Below are 26,446 nucleotides of genomic sequence, written 5' to 3'. Positions count from 1 at the left end.
ACTCTCCGCTGTTTGGCCACAGGAAAAATGCAGCTGTGCAGCTCAGGCGATCTTGTCGTCTCTCGGCTGTCGGTCAGGAGGATTTAACTCTAGGTGATAAATACCCTATCCACACACTATTTATTGATAGACCGTCTATGGAAAAAATCACGTCACTGTAAATCACTGTAAGAGTCAAGTTTATAAGCTTCGGTTGCCGCGTGCTTGTAGAGCACACGAGGCGCTTGTAGAGCACACGATGCGCTTGGATAAATCTATAGGAAATATTAGATACATATGGAGGGTTTATGTGTGCCGAAAATCTCATCCTCTTTTGTCTTCTGTTCAGAGGATTGTCAGTGATCTGCCAAAGTAAGCAGCAAAGGCAGCAAAGTAACACTGAATTATGAAAATAAAACTCCAAACTGAAGTTCTCTTTAGGCAGGGAGAGCATCTTTTATCCCTGCTCCACACCGGCCAGATTTTCCCAGCTGCAGTGGGATTTGAACAGTCCGCCTCCTGCTTCTCTAACCTTTAGGCCGCAGCAATAGAAATCTGGCAGATTAAGCTCTGATTTGATTGGTTGAAGAGGATTTCCTGCGAAGGTGAATGAGAAGCAGATGGCAAGTTGCGGGCCAATGAAAAGGCACCGAGGTGCTGAGTCAGACAGTTCATGTGTTATTAAACCCGATGAAAGTCACACTTCCTTACCGCTGCATCTCTTTCCTGTAATAAAACTGCCTCGATCTCTCTCTGTCATAATTAATTGGTTGAAATATTCTGTTATGTTTAATCATCATTGATTAGCACTCATGATAAGCACAAGTTTGAACAATATATTGTCCCATTAAATTGGTAAACTTCAAATACAGCATCATTATCCCCTTCATTGAGGCCTCACTGGTGATTTATTTTTTCCCCTATTCTGATTAAAACATGTTTCTGTAACGACATGACATTCAAAACAATTCTCAAACCAAACTGACCCATTAGGACTTTTTTATGTTTAATCCACCTCTGATGAATATAAAGCAAACACCACACCGTCTCTAAAAATGGTCATATTTAGCAGTAATATCTAATCCTAAAGTACACATTAAATTCATTACTTTCTCACAAGCCCTTGTTATTGTACCACTTTGCACCGCCAAAGAAAAGAAATAAAAAGCAGAATTTGAGGGAAGAATGAGAAAAAAGGGAAAAAGACTAGAACAACACAAAGGGGAAGGGAGAGAAATAATACTAAAAAAAAAAAAAAAAAGTCAAGCGAGAAAGAACTAAAAGCATCAATGTTGAGTGAAAGCTCCAGTTAAACGCAAAGGACATGTCAAATGGAGCACGAAGGCACTCACAGCATACACATACGGTAGCCACTCCTGGCCGGCTGCCAGCCAGTGTTCAATCAGTCTTTCCTGTTCTAAAAACTCCCGTAACGACTGAGAAATTACACTGGCTGAAATGAGTGAGGTTCTGGATCCATTAGCTGGTGTGGTAGAAAAAAAAAAAACCTCAGTTGAGTGTTTCATGACTGCAAGCCTTTATTATATCAATAATAACAGACCGTTGCGAAGGTGTTCTCTGGTATAATTAAATACAGAAACACCAAAGTGCTGTAACTGCTTTTTTTTTATTTTTTAGATTCTTAGAAATAGATCAGCTTTCAGAATATCCCTCCATCACTTTACTGTGACCCATTTTATTCACGTATTGTTTGATTTTTCAGTGGTGCACTTGTGAATAGGGCGTGGTATCATCAAAAAATATGATACTAGTACAGTACCAGTGATACCGATACTATAGAGTATTTTAGTGTAGTTGAGTTTTGTTTAATTTCACATAAAACACATAATGATAACATATAATAGCACACGTGTGGGTGGAGCAGAGACCTGTTAAAGTTTATATGAGAACCACACCCAAAAAAACATTTCAATATAAGATTTCAAAACAATACAAAAATATTCAAAATCATGAAAACAAATACAAAACAATCAAATACATGTGTTTGCATCTAAACAATCTTAGTGTGGGGCGTATATGTGGGGTGAAAGAGTCATCCTGAACATATAAACACAAACACTTATAGTCTGAACTCATGGCCTTTGACAGCAGAGCTTTCCTAGTTTATTTTTGTACACAAACAATGAGACAGAAGAGTTTAATAAATTAATGTTTTCATTCCATAAGTGAACTCCAAGATACTGAGTATAGAAACTGACTGCAGGGATACTTATACAGCGGGAGATGAAGATTTTCAGCTTGTCTAGTAGTGTAATTACGGTATTTTGAGCTTTGAACAAAACAAAATTTGAATCTGTTTAGGTAAACCTGTAAACTTATATCTCACTTGAAAATAAATGTGCAGATTTGGAGAATATTATATATTGAAAATACTGTAGACGGCAACTGCATTCTATAAAAGAGCGGTGCACTTGGTACAACAGATTTGAAGGTCACTAATCTAAAAAACTTTTTCTGCAGTAGCGAGATTGGGGTCCCCTGCTAGAGCTGCTGCCCCCGCGACCTGACCCCGGATAAGCGGTTGAAGATGAGTCGAGATGAGATGATGTTGGAAATGTACTCAGCCAGATAATGTTGCAATATGTTAAACATGGATTAATCAAACTGTGATATAATGTTAACAAATATGTATTGTTCACGGAACCTCTTCTTGGTCTAAGGATCCCAGGAGATTTAGTGACCTTATTGCAGACAAGACCAACCTGTTCTCTCCAGAAGAGTTTGATCAGGACACCTAAAAAACAACATGTCATGACTATTTCATTAGATGCCTTTATTATCTGCTTCAGTCATTGGCCATCATGTGGATTGAAGCATATAGTTGAGTAAAATGCCACAACTACTCCTCCCCATATTTCGAAAGTTTTCAAACGTGCTCGGCTTCAATGCGCCACAGACTGTCTGCGCTGTAGCTGCCGCAGTAGTGGGCCACGCGTCACGCGTTGCATTAAATCGCTTGTGGTGATTGGCTGTGAGAAAAGCTGGCTACAAAAAGGATTAAAAAGAAGGTATGGTTTCGATGTTACTTAGTTCTGGGTTGTTTCAGGCAAAAAGTATTGTGTACCCAGCCCTCCTTGTGGAACATTCAAACACATGTTTCAGGTTTGAGTCCCTGTGCCGACATACTGAAGTGCCAATGAGCAAAGCACTGAAGGCACTTGAGGCTGTTCTGTAACTAATCCTCTGATCTTCCTTTGGTATCATCCAATCTCCTCAACCCTAGTAAAGAATGTATTTTATAATATCATGACTAATTATAACAAACAAACCTTTGGTCCAAACTAACGGGCAAACCGAAGAATAAGTAGATTAAAAACAAGCTTTCTTGTAGTTCCATTCTGGCGATGCATTAGTATATTCAGTAATAAGTGTGTTTCCATTCCTCTTCTGGACAAAATCACTAAATTAATATCCTAAACAATTAATTATACAAAGTAAATAAAAAACTCCATTACCAAAAACAAGTTACCTGTTCCTTCTGCTTGGCATAGGTAAGTAGCAACGCCAACAACTGCAGCTGGCCTACAACAGTCCCTTGGAAATGGATAACAGACCTGGTCGTTAAACAAGGAAGGACTTAGCAAAAATACTGTAGCCTCCTGGAGACATCAACACATGGAGATGCAGGTCACTCTGGCAAGCTCAATAAAACAGGAGAAAACAATAAAGACTGCCAGCTAGCTCCCTTGGTTTCCACATGAACTGGCTTAGCAACCAATGAATCATGGCTGGCCGTGTTTTATGGAAATTATCCACACAGTCGCAACTTATCTTTGACAGCTCGGATGAAACTACCCATTGTGCATGAGCTAACAATGTACTGTAAATGCCAACTTGACCACTTGATCCCCCTGAAGTGTGTTTGTGTAAAGACCATTGTCAGGGTGTTAGGAAAATCACATAGGGGCACTAATGAAATTCTTTCAGATTGTAACAACTACAGCCATCGTCGAGCCTCCTTTGAAGGGCTTAAAAAGTCAACAGTCTTCTTAAATGTCAAAGCCTTTGTAGGGCTTAAAGACGGGCACAGTAGCCACTGGGTGGGATGGTGTTATTTGGGGGGCGGGTGGTGTTAAGGCGTAATCATCACCCCTGGGTGGGAGCTGAAAGAATGAAAGAGATAGAGACAAAGTGATGCATTCCTCAAATACCGGGAGAGCATTTAGAGGATGAGAGGAGACGAGGCATTAATGTAGATTAGCACTGCAGGAACACACATGCACACACACTCGCCTGCGCACAAGCTCTTAAGGTGACCACTTTGCAGTTCACCACCAGAGTTATCAGCAGATAGGACTTGACGTGCTGGTAGGATCAGTGCAGTGTATTAGGGAGGATACGGAGAAAAAACAGCCCTGTGTCCAAACAGCGCAGGGGTGTTGTTTAAGGTGAGACATGAAATAAGATCCAGGAAGTCCAGTCTGAGTAACAGCGTTTAAAGGCTTATCAGACGGCAAAACAGCGCACAACAGTTTGTAAAGCCCGGACAATGTAAGGAGATAGTCTGGAGTTTCTCTTTCACACATGGAGCACACAACCAGAGACTCTTCCTGCCACTTACTGACAAACTCTGTTTGATTTAGGCGAGAGGTAGCGCCTGTGTAGGGCGTGCAGGGGGAGTACATGATGCAGATTACACCGCGCTGATACAGCCGGTTCTTAATTTGGTCATAAACAACCAAGTCTCTTAGTGTTTTTTGAATTGTCGGATGATTTCTCTGTTGGTCCTTATTTACAGAAGTTCCTCAATCTCGTCATCTCTCCAGTCGGCCATTTTCGATGCCGTATCTATGCAAATCACCCTTCCTCCTAAAGTGTAATTTGTGCGCAAAAATCAGCCCTACATACATACACCTACATACATCAAATAAGCCATCGAGAAATCCGGGAGAGTCACTAACAGCCGGACGTGGCGTTTGAATGCCTTCACAGTACTGCCCCGAGCTAATCAGTGTTAGCCACGTCCGGCTGTTAGCAACTTTCCCAGATTTCTCCATTAATAGTTGTTACATGACAAAACTGTCTCGATGGCTTATTTGATGTATGTAAGTGCCGAAAAAGACCATGGGATGATTTAGCGCCAAAATTACACTAACCGTCAGAGGTTTGTGGTCCTCCGCTGTTTGCCGCAGCATGATATAAACGTCATAAACACGCCTTATTTAATCCCAGAAAATACACCACAGAATGAGCGGCTGTTTATGGGCCCACTCAGAGATTACCTAGTCTTTGTACTAGGAAGCTCTGATTGAACCGGGCATTTGCGTTCTCCCATACAGCCCCAGAGAGCAATGTCTAGATAATTACAGATTTGGAGTGCATGTTCGAAAGGGGCTTGATACGAACGTAAATTTATCACAGCGGAAACTAGTTAATCTTTTGCTCCAACTATCACCATTTTCTCTTGAAGTAGTCAAACAGTTCAATGGTTGTTCTATGGTTGTTCCCCTAAAATCCCTTCCCTCCTTTTGTCTCCACCTTTTGTATCTTTCCTCCCTTTCCTCTTCTCCAACCAGGCACAATTCACCTTCTTTACCTCGTCTAACTCCTGCCCTACCTCACCTCTGTTCACATGTTTCCATCCTCTCGTGCCTCTTCTTCCCTCCAACTTTTAATAAAACCTCTTCCAATTTTACCTCCAGTCCAACTGGCCCCTTACAAAACACAAGATCAGCCCTGTACACACTCCACCCCAGCTACTTGGCTGCCAAGGCCCACTGAAATACTCACTTATTTTTGGCTATTTTTAGCATCACAATAAAGCTCAACAAAAAAAAAGCAGCACTTCCCCATATTTCCAGACATCTCATGTTAAATTTGCTTCTGGGGAGCGGAAACTGTTCCACCAGCGGAGGCTTGCCAAGGCAAATGTAATCCAAAGGAAACAATAGCAAGAAAACACAGATTTCATTTTTTTTCATCTGTTGACTTTTTGAACGAACACTGAAATCAGTATTTTCAAAAAAGGACGTCTGTGACATCTGAAATAAAGAGTGGTTTTGTTGGTTTCGCAGGGGAAAGTAATATCTTCCAGAATTCTTGCAGAGCCTGGAAACAGACGCCTGAAGGGAGCAGGGGGATGAACTGGGCCTGTCTGGAAAGAGTCCAGATGTCCTTACGTCAAGTCAGCGCTCTGTTAGCAGCTGGTGTTCAGCGATGTTACAGAACACTGAATGTGAGGTGACAGTTCAGACTGTAACTAAATTCATAATGTAACTTAGCTGTTTTTTTTATTGGTTTTTTTTAACAGTTATTGTCTGTAAATGACTTTTTTGCAGTTTTACCACTCATTAATCAGGTATGCCATGCCAGGTGTGACTGACGCCCGGTGTTAAATGAAAAGATTGAAAATTGTTCTACCAAAGAGCATCAGTCAGCATCATTTTCAGCTCTTACAGGAAAAATAACAAGTGAACATTTGGTAAGTTTGATTGATTTCTTTTGAACAGAAACTCATTACTACCAGTGGTTTTGGAAAAACCCATCCGTCAAAAATGATTGTGCTGGTAAAATAAAAGTTTTGATTGGGACTAAACTAGCACATGCAGAAACCAGCATGAAATGTGTGCGTGTGTGTGTGTGTGAGTGTGAGTGTGAGTGTGAGTGTGAGTGTGTGTGTGTGTGTGTGTGTGTGTGTGTGTGTGTTTGTGTGTGTTTGTGTGTGTCTGTGTGTGTGTTTACCTGTCTGCGAGCTGTAGGACACAGTGATGTCTCCGGTCAGGTCAGCAGCAGGGTAACGACCGTTGAGGAAAGCCGAAAACGCTACAATTGTGGATGCACCGACACCTGGAGAGACAGAGCAAAGACACGTTACAGTACATGAAATAACATGAAAGTCTCACTTTCTGTCCAGCAGCTGTTCCTCTAGCTTCTGTTATACCTATTACAGGTTTCTTTCACTGTTTTTGTGGTGCAATATTCAAAACAATGACCCCAAATAAGTTTCATTAATGCACTTTTTATTCAGTCCTGTCCAGGGTGTACCCTGCCTCACGCCCGATGTTTGCTGGGATTGGCACCAGCCCCGCCGCGCCCCGATATGGACAACTTGATGAAGATGGTTGGTTGGCACTTTTTATTCAACATGAACACACTACAGCAGCCACCACAAGAAAGTGCAACTCTCCAGACTCTACAGTCACTGAGTATTGAGTGACCAGAAAAAAAGTGCTTTCTTTGGTGCAGAGACGGTGCATTCTTCAAACCATACATCCTGAAAATGGCCATGCTAGTCTTCTCATTTATTATCATTGAGCTTCTTTCCTGACACACTAGCATGACATGGTTGGTACCATTGGGTCGTCTAGTTTCATATCCTCACTCGAGCTTTAAAACAGAGACTGCGACTACCTCTTAAAATATGAATCGTAAGGTTGTGATTGATTTTTCAAACCCACCCCAAGTTTAGTTTACTCATCACGGGGGGTACTACTTATCTTGTGCATCTAAATACATCTTAAATTGGCGTTACAAACTGGAAGGACGTCATGAAGGACGATTGACAATTGAAACTAGAGCCCTAAAAAAAGTGAAGTGCTTCCTTCTAGACACAGATTTCATGTGCCGATATTCAGGACTGACAGATTAAAACAATCCTGGGTTCCAGTGGCTATAGGCCTTATTAACAAGTGATAGCACTGTGGTCACCTTTGCTCTTTGTTTTTATCCAGTGGGGCACTGTTGCACTTTGTTTATTGGATTGATGAATGCACGAGCACGAGGCCTACGGCGGTTCTGATGTCATTTTATGTGCGCCTTTTTCGGACATTGAAAAAAAGAAGGACGGACCATGCACGGACATTTAAAACAATGGCGGCGAAAGGTTAACGTTGGTGTGATGTGGAGGTGGAGTGTTAACTGCAGATGTGGCCGGATGAAAATATTCAAAAACAGTTGGACAAGAAGCACAAAAACTCAGAGGTCTATGAAAGGATTTGTAAACAAAGTGACGCATCGAAGTTACGTCAATCTATGCGTCTGACGTTTTACGCCGTGATGACGTATAAGCAGGCAAGAAGCATTCGGGCGAGGCAAGGGAGGGAGAGGGAGGGGGGGACAAGTACCCTAAAGCACGGGGCACAGTACGGACGGAGAGTGTGAGTGCGCCCTTACTTCCAGAACAGAAGTTATACAGGTTTTAACTCTGGCTCTCTTTATATAAAGACATTGATGATGGATAAGGAAACAGGGTAGCCAACGAAACACACCCACAAAAACTTAAAGACTCAGCATTTTGGAGGTGTGGACACGACAGGAAACAGCAAACCCAATACTAACCAGACCCCGTTAATGTACACACACACACACACACACGCTAAACATCTCCAGGCAAAGTGAGGAAAGAGGATTAACAACAGTAAGCAGAACTTTAACTTGCATCCAAGTGCGCGCGCACACACAACACTGAAATTATATGTAGCATGAGAAAGAGGCGATGACTTGTAGCTTCCCTTCAAATACCCCAAAACCAACAGAGAGAGAGGGAGAGAGAGACAGAGAGCAAACAAGCTGGAGAGGAAAAGCAGGGATCAAATACAGACGGAGAGGAAAGGATATATTACAGCTAATGGCTTCATGCAGTCACACACACACACACACACACACACACACACACACACACACACACACACACACACACACACACACACACACACACACACACACACACACACACACACACACACACACACACACACACACACACACACACACACACACACACACACACACACACACACACACACACACACACACACACACACACACACACACACACACACACACACACAGTGGGCGGTGTGGTGGTGTAATGGGGCGTGATGTTCCTGAGCTCAGCCTGTTACAGGTGACTGAACCCCAAGTATGTGTGTGTGTGTGTCTGTGTCCTAATGGAAAAAGTGTATGTGTAATGAATGAAAGTGAGGAGCAAACGTGTATGTGTGTGTGTGCTTAAAAAAACTTAATTCTGACTGTGTAACATTGGGTTTTTCTACATATATACATTTAAATAGTAGAGAAGTTCCCTGACCTTGACACGCGCGCACACACACACACACACACACACACACACACACACACACACACACACACACACACACACACACACACACACACACACACACACACACACACACACACACACACACACACACACACACACACACACACACACACACACACACACACACACACACACACACACACACACACACACACACACACACACACACACACACACACAGCAGAGGGTTAGAGGAGGCCTCTTGAGTTAAAGATAGACAGAGCAGGAGGAGACGAGATGGATGAGAGGAGATGAAAGGAGAGACGACAACACCTCCCCTCCGACAGACAGAAGAGAAGAGAAGATTAACGACAAAAAGAAGACAGAGACTTTCTCCACACTCTGTCAGACGCCCTGACAGCATGACCTCCTCTCTCTCCTCCTTCTCCCGCACTCATCTCCCCTCTCTAGCATCTATCCCTCCTTTTTAATCACTCTATTCATGTTCCTTCTCCCTCAGCCTCCTCTTATGCATCTCTCCATTTCATCGTTTCCTCTGTATCACCACAAGAGTCCAACTGATGCACGGATTTTTAAGGCCAGTAGTGAAATAAATTACTGAGAGTAAAAAAAAAAAGAATAATAAATCTGCCAATATTCATTTGCTTTCTAATAAGGATCCCTAAGAAGAACTGAGTGAGATGGAAAAAAACAATACAACTCTCATGTCTGTAAGTTAAATAGCTGGAATCAGGAGATTAATAGCTTAGCTTAGCACAAAGACTGGAAGCAGAGGGAAACAGCTAGCCTGTCCAAAAGGTAACAAATATGCCGACCAGCACCTTTGAAGCCAACTATTTAACATGTTGTATCTTGTTAGCCTCTGGGGGAAACAGCTAATATTTCGGGGTTTTCGGTGTAGCCAGTGGACATATATTCTACTACATTCATAGAATACGTTTATTTTCATTTCAGCTGTTTAACGAGAATGTCTCTCCTAAATTAACTATTTCTATTTCTCTCCAGCTGCAGCTCATGTAGGTGTGGAGACAAATTCTTTCTGTACTTCAATCAATTTAATTATTGCAACTATGACTCTAAAAATTGCCCGTAGGTGTGAATGGTTGTCTGTCTCTGTTCGTCTCTATGTGCCCTGCAATAGAGTGGCGTCCTGTCCAGGGTGTACCCTGCCTCACGCCGATGTCAGCTGGGATCGGCTCCAGCCCCCCACGACCCTGACAGGATGAAGCGGCTGAAGATGAATGAATGAATTAACTTTTATTTATACGCCACAATTCTCTACATTAGAGGAAACACCATTTTTTCCTTCAAGATACCGATTTCAATATCTGAACTTGGTCAACACAAAGAACCAGTAGCAGCTTGTTATTATTTCGCTTGGCTCAGGTTATATACAGAGAATTCATTTTAATTTAAGGGCTAAATTACGTATTGCGTACCTGCCAATACAGATAACGGCATCGGAGGACTTTACCCATATATTTCACTCAATGTCACTTTTCTCCTTCTCTTTCTCTCCCTCCTTACTTATAAACAAGAAAACCTAGTTTCCTGTATATGTGTTAAGTCAGTACCACACTAAATGCACCATTGAATATTCATTTTGTCAGTAAATACAGGCCATTTACACATGTGGATTCGAATGCTTCAGACATGAGCTGCTCCAGCAAAAATAAATTGGCACACCGGCCACAATGGCAACTGAATGTCTCCGGCAGCTGCAGCCATATGCAGTGGACATAAGGGCATGAGTTGAAACAATAAACTTCACAGGAAATTAAATATGAAACGATAATAAACTTCGTTGGCCTATAAAAGACATTAAATGAAGCAGAAATTAGATTTTTTTGGAGGCTATTTCTGCTTCCTAGATATCTGTAGTAATCCAAAATCAGATGGTTATATGTATTGTCAGGCTCTAATAACCACATTCCAACTCTTCCCTACTCCTCGGTCTCATGTGTTCCCTCACTTTCTTCCACTCGTCTTTGTCTCCCCTCTCTGCCCATCTCCCTCCTTGCTCCGACTCCTGCTTCCTCACCGTCTCTTCATCCTCACCTTCCTCCTTGATCCCTTCTCTCTCCTCTCCCTCACTCCCTCCCTGTCATCCTGTCTGTCAGCAGAAGGCTTTTAACCCGTGTGACCTGGAGGTCAAACTGGTCAGACTGGTTTAAGTGCTCTAAGTGTTCCCAGGCCCATTAAGACCAACACAACACCAAAGAAGACACAAAGTAATCCCTCACCCTCTGTCTTTCTTTTCTCTCCCTTTCTCTCTCTTTCTCTCTCTCGCTTTTCTCTTCAGCTTGTCATCATATATTCAGGCACATCTGGACAGGTCAGGGGGCTGCTGTGGGCGTCGAACCTGCAAGCCGCAGGTAACGTGTCCTTCTGTGTGACCCGGAGGTCCAGCCCAGTGAGACTGTTCAGACTGGTTCCAGTGTTCTCAGGCGCATTAACCCATTAACACCACTGCCAACAAAAACAAACTCCACAAAGGAGACTGAAATCCCTACCTGTCCTTCGCTGCCTCCCTTTTCCCCCTCCTCTTTCCTGACTTTACTCCATCTTTACTTTCTTCTCACGCTCATCATCACTTCTGTTTTTCTAACATTCAGTCATATTTTCATTGCTTCTACAACTTCTTCATCTCAAAGTTCCTCCTGCGATTTCCTGCGCAGAGAGGGAGGAAGCCCTGTTCAAAGTTTCCAGCTAAAATCGGCTTCACATTTATCAACCTCTCTATTTTCTTTTTCAATGTTATCCTGCTGCTTTTCTTCTTCCTCACAACCACCTTCTCTTTCTGTTGTGTCTAAATCTGCTTTTTAGACGCACTCGACGGTGTACATGGTGTGTACCTAGGATTTTAAAACGGATATCCACATGACTGCTGACTTTCTTCTGCCCTCACTGTATCACAACATTCATTTATGAGGACTTGCACAAGCACTCTCTGAGGAACACGGGTTATGCGAGGTAATCATGATGCTCACACAAATGCATGCTTTAAAGTAAGTATATAAGCGCTCACATGCTCCCTTCCTCTATTTTCCAACTCTTTCATTTCCCCCCATTCCCTCCCTGCTTCCCTATTACCTCCATTTTTATTTGGATAATATTTGTTCTGTCAGTTGAAAAAAGTTGCTCATGGGGGAATTGTTGGGTCTCTGTAAATCATAAATAAATTATAGTGTGGTCTAGACCTACTCTATATTGAAAGTGTCGTGGGATAACTTTTGTTATGATTTGGCACTAGAAATAGAATTGGATTAAAAAAATAAGGAGAAGAATTTTGCTCAATATCCAGTTTGTGGGCTTTGTGTTCATGTAAAGCAACAGTTGTGTTATTTCACGTTGGTATAATTCTGACCTTAAAAGGAACTTTACCCTTCTGTTGCATGCAGAGTGGAAAATGGAAGGGGGTGGAAAAAGATGCAGTTTTCCTTTAAATTAGCCAGTGCAAAGAGCAGAGTTTGGTCCTAGAGTTTGTGTGTGTGTGTGAGTGTGCTTGTGTGCGTGTGTGTGTGTGTGTGTGTGTGTGTGTGTGTGTGTTATCCTCAGGTTATAGTACTTGACAGTTCAGGTTAAAGTGAGTATTGGCTGTTTGGAAGAGGTGAGAGGTCAAGAGGGGTGGAGATGGGGATCTTTACCTCACAAGGAGATGGGAAAGGGGTGTGTGTGTGTGTGTGTATGTGTGTGTATGTGTGTGTGTGAGAGTGAGTGAGTGAGTGAGACCTTTCTTTGCCATGTGCAAATAATATAAAAAGCAAAACATCAAGATAAAAACAAATCTGGAAAGTAAAGTAAGTGTGTGTGTGTGTGTGTGTGTGTGTGTGTGTGTGTGTGTGTGTGTGTGTGTGTGTGTGTGTGTGTGTGTGTGTGTGTGTGTGTGTGTGTGTGTGTCTACATAATCACACATCTTGACACGTCCAAAGGCAAACAAGGGAATCTGAGGTGACCGTTGGTGCGGTGTTAAACATTGACCTTTGACCTCTACAGGTCAGGATCAGGTCGGATCTCTGTTGTGGGTCTGACCTTAAACACAACGAACCTGATCTGCACTCAGAGATATAAAATGTTTTACTTTCAAAAGTCACTCCTGAATTCAATTTGGTTAGAGCTCCACATGGTGCACGACGATGACGAGGACGATGGTTTGGCAACGTGAACGTGGAAAACTGAGCACAGACTTGTTCATTCAGAAGGTAAAATTAAGAACATAACCACATAAAAAATAACCAACTCGATTCTTCAGGTATTATTTTAGACCGTACTCAAGAAGCATTGCACTGTGTATGTGACTGAAGTGTGGATGTGATTGTATTTGTATGTTACAGTTTTGTTGTACCTTTGCAATGACAATTAAAGATTAAAGATATTCTGAGTATACTTGTATGTACACTGCTAAAATGTTCATATTACAACCACAAAAAAAATCAAATCTCAGTCGCAGAAACTATTTCTGCAGGTTTTCCGTATCAAGCCTTCAAGCCTTCGGGATCTAGTATCAACTAGACTTCTATCAACGAGACTAGCGTTGACGAATGATTAATGGTAGCTTAGCATTGAACGTTGCTTTGGTTGCTTGTGAGGAAGAACAGCATAGCGCGCACAACTTACAGTGCAACATCGAAAATACGATCTAAAGTTTGGAAGACATTTGGATTCTATAAGAAGGAAATGCCATATAAGCCTGGCAACTTGCATGTGGATGCTAGAACAGCTTTAAAGTCAGCACAATGAATCTTAAATCTCGTTAGACGACACGGCGAAAGCTACGCTATGGGGGACGAGCATTATGTGGATGCTAGAACAGCTAGCACAAAGAAGAACACGCAAGACAAAGACACAGAAACTTCTTCTATTTCCATCTTGGTCTAAGGCAAGTGTGTCAAAGTGATCCAGTAAAGGGCCGTGTGGCTGCAGGTTTTCATTCCAACCAATCCAAAAACACACCTGGTCCAACAAATCAACTGTGTGAAGACAGTTCAGGTGATTGAGTAAGTCGAGTCAGGTGTGTTCTTGCTTGGTTGGAATGAAAACCTGCAGCCACACGGCCCTTTACTGGATCAGTTTGACACCCCTGGTCTGAGGTAATCACAGAATCTATAGCCTGTTGTATTTCTTAGATTTCTTCATACAGTAGTGTTAGTATTTTTGGTCTTCCTGGGTCTATTGGAAAAGTAATAATGACAATGACCTTATTGGTGTTCTGAAATAATCCTTTTTCTCTGTCATTTTTTCCACGCCAAAGTGTTAAGTAATAAACATACTTGGTATTCCCTGTTCTCTTATGAATTATATCTATTTGAAGGTAAGCAGCAGTTTGATGTGATTTTTATGAGGAGTTTTCAAATGTCACAATAAAGAGCACGTAAAACCGCACCAAATTGTTGTACACTGTATTCAAATGTACCGGTATCACTCTCTGCATCATATTGAAGCACATGTATCTAAATGCATATTGCATCGTCTTATAAGGGAGAGATACACACCTCTAGTACAATTACAGATCATTTAAATTAAAAAAAAAACTTAATTTTCTCACCTTTTTGCTACAGACTTGTAGAAGATGCAATGTGAGAATTAATCATTTGTATGAAAATGACGCGGTGTGCTTGATAATTGTACGGGAGTGTGTACATGTGTGATGGAGGAGAGGGGGAGAGCTGCAGATCAATACAGAGAGAAGGAAGGGATGGGAAGTGAAAGGAGAGAGAGAGAGGCAGTAGAGGAAAAAGGGGATGTGGAGAAGGAAACGAAAGGCGGAAAGAGAAGGAAGTAGAGTTGAACGAGAAGAAAGAAATAAAGACATCAGGGGACAGCGTGACGGATGAGAGAGAGGGAAGCAGGAGAAAATATGGAAAGAGGAAAAAAGGGAGAAACCGGGAGGGAGAGAGTGAGAGTGGGAAAGAGAGAGAGAACAAAGGAGGCAGTGTGTGGTGAACAGGGGATTGAGTCGCCATCTGAGACGAATAAAAACTGGAATAACAATAAAAGTCAGAAGGCGCTACCTCCCCTCCTCTTCCTCCCTCCTCCACACACACACGCACACACACACACACACACAACCACTTTTATTGCCCGTTGTTTTCTGTAAAGCCCTTTGTGACAAATCTCTTAAAAAGATTTGGAGATAAACTTGAGTTGACATTCGCACTTACATTGAACACATACACGCACGCCAACATCACACAGAGAAGACAAGTGTGGACGCACACTCAGCCGGAGAATCAAAGACACATGGCGCGCACACACACACACACACACACACACACACACACACACACACACACACACACACACACACACACACACACACACACACACACACACACACACACACACACACACACACACACACACACACACACACACACACACACACACACACACACACACACACACACACACACACACACACACACACACACACACACACACACACACACACACACACACACACACACACACACACACACACACACACACACACACAGTGTTCCAAGTGAGATGAATCCGGAGTTGTGTGTGTGTTTCTGCGCATGTAGTTTGATGTGTGTTTGCATCAGTGCAAGTGTGTGTTCAGATAAAGTAGGAAGAAGATGATGAGCAGGTAAGAGAGACGGAGAAAGTGTAATAGATGAGAAACAGACGTGACGTGTCGCAGCAGCAGCGTTGCCGTTATTAGCGTTATTTGCCAGTGTTTCTCTAAATTGCAGCCACATTTTCCCACAACACCCACCACTTTGTCACAGCTACTTGCATCTGCTCTTTTTCTTTGGTTTTGTTTACATTATGCAAAAAAGAAAAACGTTTCAAATGAGTCATCAAATGACATCAGAGTAAAAAAAAAAGGGCGAAAGAGAAACAGGAGCGAAAGAGAAGTAAGGTGTTTGTACTAGATGTGTATACAAGAAATACAAGACTTAGAGGTTTAAGTTTACATATTCCTACGATTCTTGCTTGAAGTTTGAATACACCCTAGCCGCACTAAATACATGTCCTCGCAAAAACTCTAAATGAAAGACACTCGTTTATTTTCAGCCTGTTCACAATCTGCCGTCACCCTAAACTCTGAAAGCTTGATTATATTATTACTGAGTAATGAATATGGCACTGAGTTCACAATATTGTTCTGGATCTGGCACATAAAATATATACGTTAACTTCTTGCCAGTATAACACATCCGAGTCGTGGGCTTACAGCCCGCAGATCATATATTAAGGCTTTTTTTATTGGGCTTTTGTATACGGAACTAAAGCATTGTATATATTATTATTTGCTCCTATGTCCATTTCAAAGTGCTGGGGCTAAAGCTAAAAGAATAAGGCTAAAATTTATGTTTTTGCTCCCAAGAAATATAAAACTATATTTCTGTGAGTGCTTGCTTTTTTTTCTTTCAGAATATCACTGCAGTGCACTGGATCCACTGTTCAATTTGGCAGTGTGTCCCGCTACTGTGTTTTATTCAGTGATATTATAAACCTAATCATTTATGCACTCACATTTTTTTTGTCAGCTGTCTTTCCTGCATCCAGCAGCTGCAACTGTGTTGCTTTCGGCCTGGATTATGTGTTGAACTTCTTCCTCTTTGTCTAATTAGTTAAAGTTTGCTCTTCCCTCTCCTGCCAGTAGAAGTGGTTTGTAAAATGCCGCAAACCCAGCCCCTTTTATGTGAACTCGCTCAGGTTGGATTGGGAAACTCTGGTTTGACTTATCGAGTTGTGTTGTGTGACTGATTAGCGTGAAATGGTATCATGTTTATGTTGAACTTGCTTCGCAGTCCAGAGCCCTGAACTATTTTTAAAGATGTGGATTCCTCTGGAACTTAGTTAGCTATTTGCACCTCAACAGTGAAATAAATGTAGTTAGATATTTCTTGGTAATGAAAATCATTTCGTGTGATGTTTTGTATTTTTATTGGTGCATAATATACATGTACGTACATACTGGACTTAAATACACTTTACACCAGGCAGTATTCCATCTACAGCTCAGAAACTTCCCCTGCAAAGAAATAAAGCGGGGTGCGATTTTTCTGGACCAGATTACAGAGAAAACTGTAACTGGGATCCAGCTCCTCTGCACCAGGTCCCAGCATTCACAGAGCCTCCATTAATTAATTTTTTCCTAATATCCCAGGACCGTAACGGATGTGAAGCACTCGGTTTTGGGCCAAATCTGACTACTGAGGGTCAGCCGCGGTGGTCCTGCTGCCTCATGATTGAGCCAGGCCATTCTGGGCCAAAGCAGGCCAGTGAGGGGTCACTTAGGTAGGATAGGAGGAGAGGAGAAAAAAGATAGAGGTGTGTGTGTGTGTGTGTGTGTGTGTGTGTGTGCGTGTGTGTGTTCAGTGGCTCTCATGTTTCGCAGATGAGAGCTGTTGATTGACTAGTGGAAGCCAGCGCCAGATTTCTGTGTGTAGGAAGACAAAAGAGCGTGACACACACGCACACGCACGCGCACACGCACACGCACACGCACACGCACACATTCAAGTGTGTGTGTGTGTGTGTGTGTGTGTGTGTGTGTGTGTCCGTGTCTATATTTACAGTACACTCGGGTGACACGTGCATGTATTTATGCTTATGTGTCCATGGATATGTATGTAAAAGAATTTATATGACTTGTTCGTCTGGAACTGTGCATGTGTGTGTGTGTGTGTGTGTGTGTGTGTGTGTGTGTGTGTGTGTGTGTGTGTGTGTGTGTGTGTGTGTGTGTGTGTGTGTGTGTGTGTCTGCCTGACAGAGGCTTCTGAATCTGACCCGTTTGACCGCTACCTAAACTCATGTAAACAAAGCGTCTCTTTGCTGGTGTAAACGTGACGGCGCAGTGAGTCACAGTCTCTGATCTTCCATATAAACAGTGAAATGTTGAGAGCTGCTGCCAAGAAGAAAAACTCTGCAGAACCAAACCAACCTGACAAACCCAAAAAGCTTTTTTTCTACCCTTTGTTGGCATCCTCTTCAATGAATTTACTTTTGATTAAGTTTGAGTTTTTGTTGGCATGCTTTGCATTGTCTGTTCAGACAGGGAAGCTCTCATTGCTCACGCAAATGACTTCCCAAACCAACGTTTGTTCAGATTACAGTTCATGTTGATCAGGGGTAGAAGATGAAAAACAAGTTATTCTTTACCTCCACACACTTTGTTCATCTTGTACATGTTTCCTGTTGATCAGCCATGTTGCTTTAGGATCGTGTTAGAAACTGAAATGTGAAATAATTACAGAAACCAATAGTAAGTAATTCATGTTTTTCCTCTCCATCTCCAGCTCCTTTCGACATTACCTGAAATATGAGACTGTAGATGCCAGAACCAGTTGAATTGGACATTTAACAGATCTGAACCCTGTCAGCTCCCTAGAACTGTACAAAGGTGTGAATTGTCACAGCGAGGGGGCGGACGTGTTCACGGCGTCTCTATCATGCGGCTCGTGCAAAATCAGAGGGGTGATGTAAAAATAAAAGTGTGACTGTTCTACGTGCTTTTCTGACTGCAAGATCCTGGGAAGCCCATGCAGTCCATCTGTTAATCTTTGAGTCTCATAGTGTCATTGATTCCTTGACTTATCGAATTGAACAGCAACAACTTTTAGCTTCAGCATAATTGGCGTCACGAACAGAGACTTGAGAGAAAAGACGATAGTCTGAGCTGCACTTAAACTTCGCAAAGGCGCACAGCTAGCAACCAAAAAAGTAAGATATCTTTTGATCCATAATTTTTTTTCGACTCTTGGCGACCAGAGAATGATGGATTGGATTTATATATTGCCTTTCTCAGTACTCAAGGTGTTTTACAGAGTTCATGTTCCATTTATTCACACAGACATTCATGGTGGTGGTAAACTATGATAGTAGTCACTATCCATGGGGTAGACTGACAGAAGCTTGGCTGCTTATCAGCACCTACGGCCCCTCCGACCACCTCCTCAGACATACAGCAGTCATACACATTCGCAAGAGGGTCACAGACGTTGGCTGACCTGCTCTACCAACTGAGCCACAGCCGCCCTAAAAGAGAAAAGCTCAGAACGTGCGGCGCTCAGTGACTCGTCGCTGCTGCTGTTTGCCTAGGGTATGAATACACAATACTCTGATGCAAAGAATAAAAAAATAAAAAACTCACTGCCCCCAGGACAAAACACTATGGTGGACACACAACATTGCCAGGTGAAGTACTCTCTCTGGACTTGATAATTTAGTTTATCTAGAGATAATTTTCTCCCATCAAAAAATTGATTGGTTGAGGAGTACGTTGAATTTCAGATGATGTTGGAGTTTTTCTTTGGTTGACTACAGCCCTATTTCCAGTAAATAAGAACACGTCTGACACTGACATACTCCTGTAGAGAACAGCTTCTGAAATGTCAAAATTTTATAAAAAGTTAATGTTCAGCAGTGGAACCCAGCTTATTTAGATTTATGGAGGAGACTTAGTGTTTAAGTTGTTGACTGACTTTGGCTGGAACTGTTTTGGTTTTGTTTTTTCTAAAAAAAATGTTATTGAAGGCTGGAATTGTTTTGAATACTTTTCCTCCCTCGAGTCTGCACATACTTAAAATAAAAAAAACAACAATTACAAACCTAGTCACAAATTTGCTTCTCCAGAGTATTAATAAAACAAAGACTCTGAAGCTGTAACTCCAACACTATAACATAGTCAATAAAAAATATTACAGAAAAATGAAAATATTGAACATACGGACATGGACATATTCAAGCAAGAAGTATTAAATACAAAACATGTGCATTATAAAAAAAATAAGCCAATGTAACAATGTGTATGTGATATAAATTACGTGATCATTATAAATGGAGGAAACTGACACACAAATGGACAGGAAATATACTGCGTGTTGTGCGTGAAGCGCATCATGTTTGAATTAACAGTTGTAGAGGTCGTGCACAGTATATGCACAGATAAGAATGCACTGTGGTAAAACGCATTACATTTCTGTATAGACGCATCATGAATCATGGGAGAGCAGTGGTCAGTTTGATTCAGGGGCTCACAATAAATGCGCCCCAACCGCCTGAGCATGCGGCTCACATCTTGAAATCATAAATTCACGATCCATACTGGTCGCTCTCAAAAAACGTAGCGACATCATAAATTCACGATCCATACTGGTCGCTCTCAAAAAACGTAGCGACTACTCCTCTCTGATGGATGATAGTTTCCGCAAATGTTGGGAGCCGTTTTGGAGGAAAAAATGTTGATTTTTCTGGTGCTGCTCCAGCTTCTGTGGAAGCCCCAGTGACGCTGTGTTAGTATAACCTGTAGGATATTACCTCTTACTGAAAAATCTCTCAGTGATAATTCAGTTAATTAGGATTTGACAGTATTCTTTACAGCCACAATATCCCTGTAGTGTCAAGACAAACGTTTCAAATTTAAACAAATTCTAATGATGCAATTGCTGGAAGCCACTCTGGATGAGAGCGATGACTTCATGTCTAAAATGAAGGTTTTAGATTTAGAATAATATTGGGAGTAAATGAAATTAAATATATTATTTAATACTTTAATGAGAAGCAGAGATTTTCATTGGGGATAGGAGTAGGAAGGAGTACATTTGAGGGACGGCTTAGATCAGAAGGTTTGGAGACAAAGTGAGAAGAGCCCATCAGTACTGCATGACTGTCACAGCTGCCTGGGGATGTGGCGTTTCCCAACGCAGAAGTAGCTTTCAAGAGGCATATATTCTATGACAATGAAGCCTTCACTACATGTGCAAAGATCTCTTTTACACCGTGAAGGTGAACTATTGTCTGGTGAATGTGAATCCTGTCTGCTGCTCTGCTCCAGAGTGACATCAAGTCTCCAACTTTGAAAACGCCCTAAGTTGAAATTGTTTTGCTGACTAAGAACAAAGGCATTTGAAATCTGGTGGACATGCACTTCAGTCCACAAAATAACTACACAAGAAAGGCAACAAATTGCAACGGATTCTTGGTAACACAGAGACAAACGGCAACATCTGGCAGCTTGGAAAGCCAACTAAAACAAAACTACAACAAGAAAAGCCTGGACTGATGCTCACACTCAACTTCTTACTAATATATTCAGCAGGGACGAAAAAGACGAAGAGAAAGATCAAAGGACTGGATCTTTAGAATAAATGTAACCTGGTAGTATAGGTCACAGAAACTTTGACTAATAATGAAGCTATACTTTCTTTCCAAGCCGACGTTTGCCTATAATTTGCAGCTTTTAAAGTGAAAAATGGAACAAAGGTTCAGACCACAGAAAACAAACCGGAGGTGTGATCTAACACAGCTAGCATTAGGAGTACCTCTCCACATGTTCTCTAACAGGCAAAGCAAGGCACCAACACCGCCAGGGTTAGAGGTTTTACTCCCAGTGGGGCCACAGATTACAAAAAGGCGTGTTCTCATTGTACTGTAAGGAGCCTCCCCCAACTGGTTTACATTACATACTCCGTAAATTCACGCTCGCACGTCTTAAAACGTGGAAAGAGTCAAACAGAGGAAACAAAGGACGTTCAGACTTGTGTAGCAGCGCAAAGTGAATGGCAAATGCAGTGTTAGAGGACGGGTGATGTTCTTTTAATGAGCCGACAGCAGATACCAGTGTTTGGGGTTAGGAGGTTGTGTGTGCGCAGTGTCTGGGTGACTCAGATCAAAGTTACCGCCATCTGGTCCAGTTGACCGAGTCTCCCCAACAGCTAGACGACAGAACACACAGTGTAAAAGGCTGATAAGGGCTGAACAAATACACGGCAACACACGCCTCTCACTCACTCAGTCACTCCCCGAGTGTGTGTGTGTGAGTGTGTGTGTGTCTGTTCAGACTGTGGAGGAGGACGTGATGAAGGAGAAGACCGGAGCTGACTAAATGTGTGCATCGCATGTATGAGTGTAATCGCAAGAATGATGGAAAAATGCTGGGAAAGAACAAGTGTTTGATGACGTTAAACGTTGAAAGATCTTACGCAAAACCAGCTGCACTAAGCAATGCAAGATTTGACTTAAAAATGCATTGAGTGCTTTTCCTCTTTCATCTATTTTCAGTCTTTATTTAAAGAGTCAGTTCAACCAAATTACAAAAATAAATCACATTTTATCAATCATGCAGTTAGTTTTCAGTTACCCTTTTCTCTGGTAAATGCACAGACTGGCTGGTGGATGATTTAAGCGTAAAAATCGATTCGGATGACGTAAGAGCCGTATATCAGAGACGTGTATACCTTATATTACACACGCAAACACACTCACACACACAAACACACACAGAAAAGCTGTAATACACTGACCCATGGGCTCCAGGACAAACTGGTCCTTCGTGACGGCGAGAGGAGGTTGAATGCTGACGGTGAGCTTGGAGGACTGTAAAACACACCGTGCCTTCACCTTCACCTGGAGAGGGAAAGACAGATTAAAGGGGTGAGACAGGTAGAAGAGGAGGAGGGGAAAACAGGTTGAGATGTGTCAAGGAAGCAAAGGAAAAAAAGAGGAGAGAAGATGTGAGGGAGTTAAAATAAGGGCAGGGACAAGATGAGACGGCAGAGAAAAGAAAAAAACAGAAAATGACAGCAGTGGCATGTGATGTGTGGCTGCAGCTCACCTGTATGGTAACTGAAGGGACGGGCACACCGTCGATGTCTTGGATCAGAGCTTGCTGTAGACAGAGACAGATGGAATGATGAGTCTAACTGTGTGTGTGCACACGGTAGAAAATAAACGTGTCTCCTGCGTGTTTACCGATGGGCTGTCCATGCTGGAGGACACAGCAGCTGCAACAATCAGGTCCTCCTCAGCGTCAGTTTTCGGCAGAATGTCTAAATAACGACCAAAACATTGAACCGGTGATGTTCCTCAGTCAATATCTCACAAATAACGGTGGTTAGATTCTCAAAATTAGAGCTACTTTGTAGACAAACATCTTAAGATGTTTAAGTCTGCAAATAATAATCAAGTGGGCTATACAAAGAAGCTAAATAAATGTCATGTTGCAATATTGGTGATTCGTTAAAGTCATTTAAAACAGCAAAAATGACACATATTTGCTCATTACAGCAACTCAAAGTACCTTTGAAACATTGTGTTTAACTTTTAGACATCAGCAACACATGATGAGATAATTTAAACTTTGTGTTAGATCTCGTGCCCACCAGTCTGTTTTAGGGCCCCTTCACACCAGCCTCGTTTGGTCAGAATCATATCTCTTAATTGTCATTGCACAAGTGTAATATACAATATATTTATATATATATATATATAAGATGTCCTTCAGGGAGGGCAGTTAAACCGAATCCTGGAGCATTGGCGGATCCCCCGGGTTGGTGTAAACAACCGCTCTAAGGTCTCCGTGAAGGGGTGGTCTCGGACCATTATTAAGTGAACTCTTAAGCGGTACATTTGTGGTGTGAACACCATTTGAACCAATCACATGACGCCTATAATTGTATGTGTCATTTTATGGATTAAGCCCCCCGCGACCCCGATAGGGACAAGCAGCTGAAGATTGATGGCTTGATGGATGGATTTTATGGATTAAAGAAACATTCTTAACTTCAGCAAAATGCGACTGAAAGTCTAGAAGAGCTTATCTACTATGTTTCCTATAATCTGATCAGTTGTTACAGCATCTCTATTTCACCAGCTGCAGTCTCTTACCCTGAGTCCTGGTGGCCTCTCTGATGAACTTCTGCAGTTTCTTCATCTCAGCATCCACCTGCTCATAATCGGCCTCCCTGGCGTCCACCTTGGGCGTGGAGAAGAAGGAGGGGTCTGTACCCATGTAGGAACACAGGAGGTGTCCGTCAGAGCTCAAGCTGATCACCACTCCTTTTATTTCCCTGTAAGGAGAGGAGAGGAGAGGAGAGAAGAGGAGAGGAGAGGAGACGAGAGGAGAGAAGAGGAGAGGAAACTCAGTGACTAGGAACTAGACGTCTGCAGTTCAGCATCAGCAGTTTGTTGCTTTACTGTTTGTTTAATGCTTTGAAAGAAACATTATGTAAAGTTCAGTTTTGGTTTGTGATATGGAACGAGATGGAAATGCACTGTGACGCAATAATGAATTTTAACTGTGTGCGTTAACTGGTTGCAGATGTGTTGTAGTTCCAGTCCAGTGAGGCTGTAACACACACACACACGTGGGGGGTTCAGGTCTAGAGCAGCAGCCGGCATCACACCTGCATGGGAGAGTGTCTAAGGGGGCATAAAACTTTCACTGCCGCGGAAACGCAGAAACACACACACACACACACACACACACACACACACACACACACACACACACACACACACACACACACACACACACACACACACACACACACACACACACACACACACACACACACACACACACACACACACACACACACACACACACACACACACACACACACACACACACACACACACACACACACACACACACACACACACACACACACACACACACACACACACACACACACACACACACACACACACACACACACACACACACACACACACACTTCGAGTGTCTCGTATCCGGATAGAATCCAGATAAGATTTACAGTTAGCAGCACATATATATGCGTCTCATCATGCAGCGCCATGATTGCGTCTAAGGCTCCTTGGGTCCCTTCAGATCTTTTTTTTATTTTAGAACATTAATTTATGCATGCCAGGTTCTGATTTTCCATGGGTCTGTTTTATATTGGGTCCAAATTTGGACTTGTAAAGACTTCTTGTTGGTGAGGACAGTTTGGAAAGCTGAAGAGAGCCTGATCATTTAATCTGGGGCTCGGCATAAATTAAGTTATAAAATTTAATGCTGCCTCCAAAAACACAAAGTAAAGACTCGTAGAGCACTGCCATAAATCACATGATACTCAGAGTGAGCTGTTGGGAGGGTTTGTGTGTGTTTGTTTTGTGTAATGGTGTGTGTGTGTGTGTGTGTGTGTTCCTCTCCCACCGACACACTGAACAAGACGATGACTATCAAGTGCTTTAAAACAACACGGCCTTAAAGTCAACCAAACCAAACAGCTACCCAGACACACACTATCTTGTGCATCTAACACACACACACACACACACACACACACACACACACACACACACACACACACACACACACACACACACACACACACACACACACACACACACACACACACACACACACACACACACACACACACACACACACACACACACACACACACACACACACACACACACACACACACACACACACACACACACACACACACACACACACACACACACACACACACACACAGTCAGCCATGTTTGTGTTTTGCGTTGTAATTGTGTCAAATTGTTGTTTGATTGGAGTTGCTTTGAAAAAACGCATATGATTGGCTACAGCTGGCCCCTCCCTACTCTGCTCTGATTGGCCAGCTGGGGGACATTGTCGGGTCATTTCCTGTTAAATGTCACACTTTCACAATCGGATAAACACAACAACACACCTGCTTTGTGTGTGTGTGTGTGTGTGTGTGTGTGTGTGTGTGTGTGTGTGTGTGTGTGTGTGTGTGTGTGTGTGTGTGTGTGTGTGTGTGTGTGTGTGTGTGTGTGTGTGCGCGTGTGTGTGTGTGTGTCTGTGTGTGTTTTCAGGGTTCGACAGTAATAGTTGCCAGGCTAGCATCTGAAATACGTCCAGACTGATATGGGATTTTCAAGGCTGAGACTCATTTTGGAGGGTAAGACTCACTGATGCCGATATGGCAGCTGGTATATCGGTGCACAATCCACAATGACTACCTTAAAAAATGACTACCTTAAAAAATAGCTTTTTTTAAGTAACATTTAATATTATAAGTTATACATGCAATATATAACATTGTCAACCAAAAGCTGATTACCGGTAGCCAATCCGGTAAACACTTTTACAAGTTAGTGTTAAGCACTGTGTCTGGCAACCGTTTTTATGAGTTTGTGTGAAGCACTGTGTATTTACCTGTGTTGCATAAATGAACACATATACGAGTGTGCTTGAGTGTATCTGTGTTGTAGCTGGGAAAGTGGCTCTACTATGAGAGGCTCTCCTGAATAATAGCAGCCACGTTGTTAACCGTGGTTAAGTTTCTGTTCGACGACCTTAAATATGTTGTTAAACTCTAAATATAGCACACTTATCGGCAGCGTTGCCTTTACTGCCACAGAAGAGGAATAAATCTCGTAGTCGCTGCTGCATCTCTGCCAGTGCTGATGAAGGCTCGCTAATTAAACTAGAAGCTATTAATGAAAGGTACAAACCGGGGCGGCAGTCAGCCAGTGCTCTGTTTTTTTTTTATATTTGGTGCAGCAACTGCTTCCACAATTGTGTGTGTGTGTGTGTGTCTGTGTGTTAATGTACATAATAAATGTCATTATTAAGGAGAGGCCACAGAATTCGCCTCAACTCTTTAGAACAAAGCAGAGACATACAAGCAA

At 42.3% G+C, this 26,446-nt stretch overlaps 1 protein-coding gene across 1 annotated transcript in view; it reads right to left on the bottom strand.

The window, feature by feature from the left end:
- bbs9 (Bardet-Biedl syndrome 9) overlaps window positions 1–26,446 on the bottom strand; it is a gene marked incomplete at both ends in the record, with an annotated part of 179,718 nt that overhangs the window by 126,916 nt on the left and 26,356 nt on the right. The window contains 5 exons of the mRNA XM_083917767.1: window positions 6,682–6,786; window positions 22,303–22,405; window positions 22,614–22,667; window positions 22,751–22,827; window positions 23,666–23,847. Coding sequence (XP_083773893.1) covers window positions 6,682–6,786; window positions 22,303–22,405; window positions 22,614–22,667; window positions 22,751–22,827; window positions 23,666–23,847 — 521 coding nt within the window. The remainder of the gene's footprint in view (window positions 1–6,681; window positions 6,787–22,302; window positions 22,406–22,613; window positions 22,668–22,750; window positions 22,828–23,665; window positions 23,848–26,446) is intronic.

This window comes from Echiichthys vipera (assembly GCF_963691815.1).
Source record: "Echiichthys vipera genome assembly, chromosome: 8".
Classification (NCBI taxonomy): domain Eukaryota; kingdom Metazoa; phylum Chordata; class Actinopteri; order Perciformes; family Trachinidae; genus Echiichthys; species Echiichthys vipera.
This window is presented reverse-complemented; position numbering and strand designations above follow the sequence as displayed.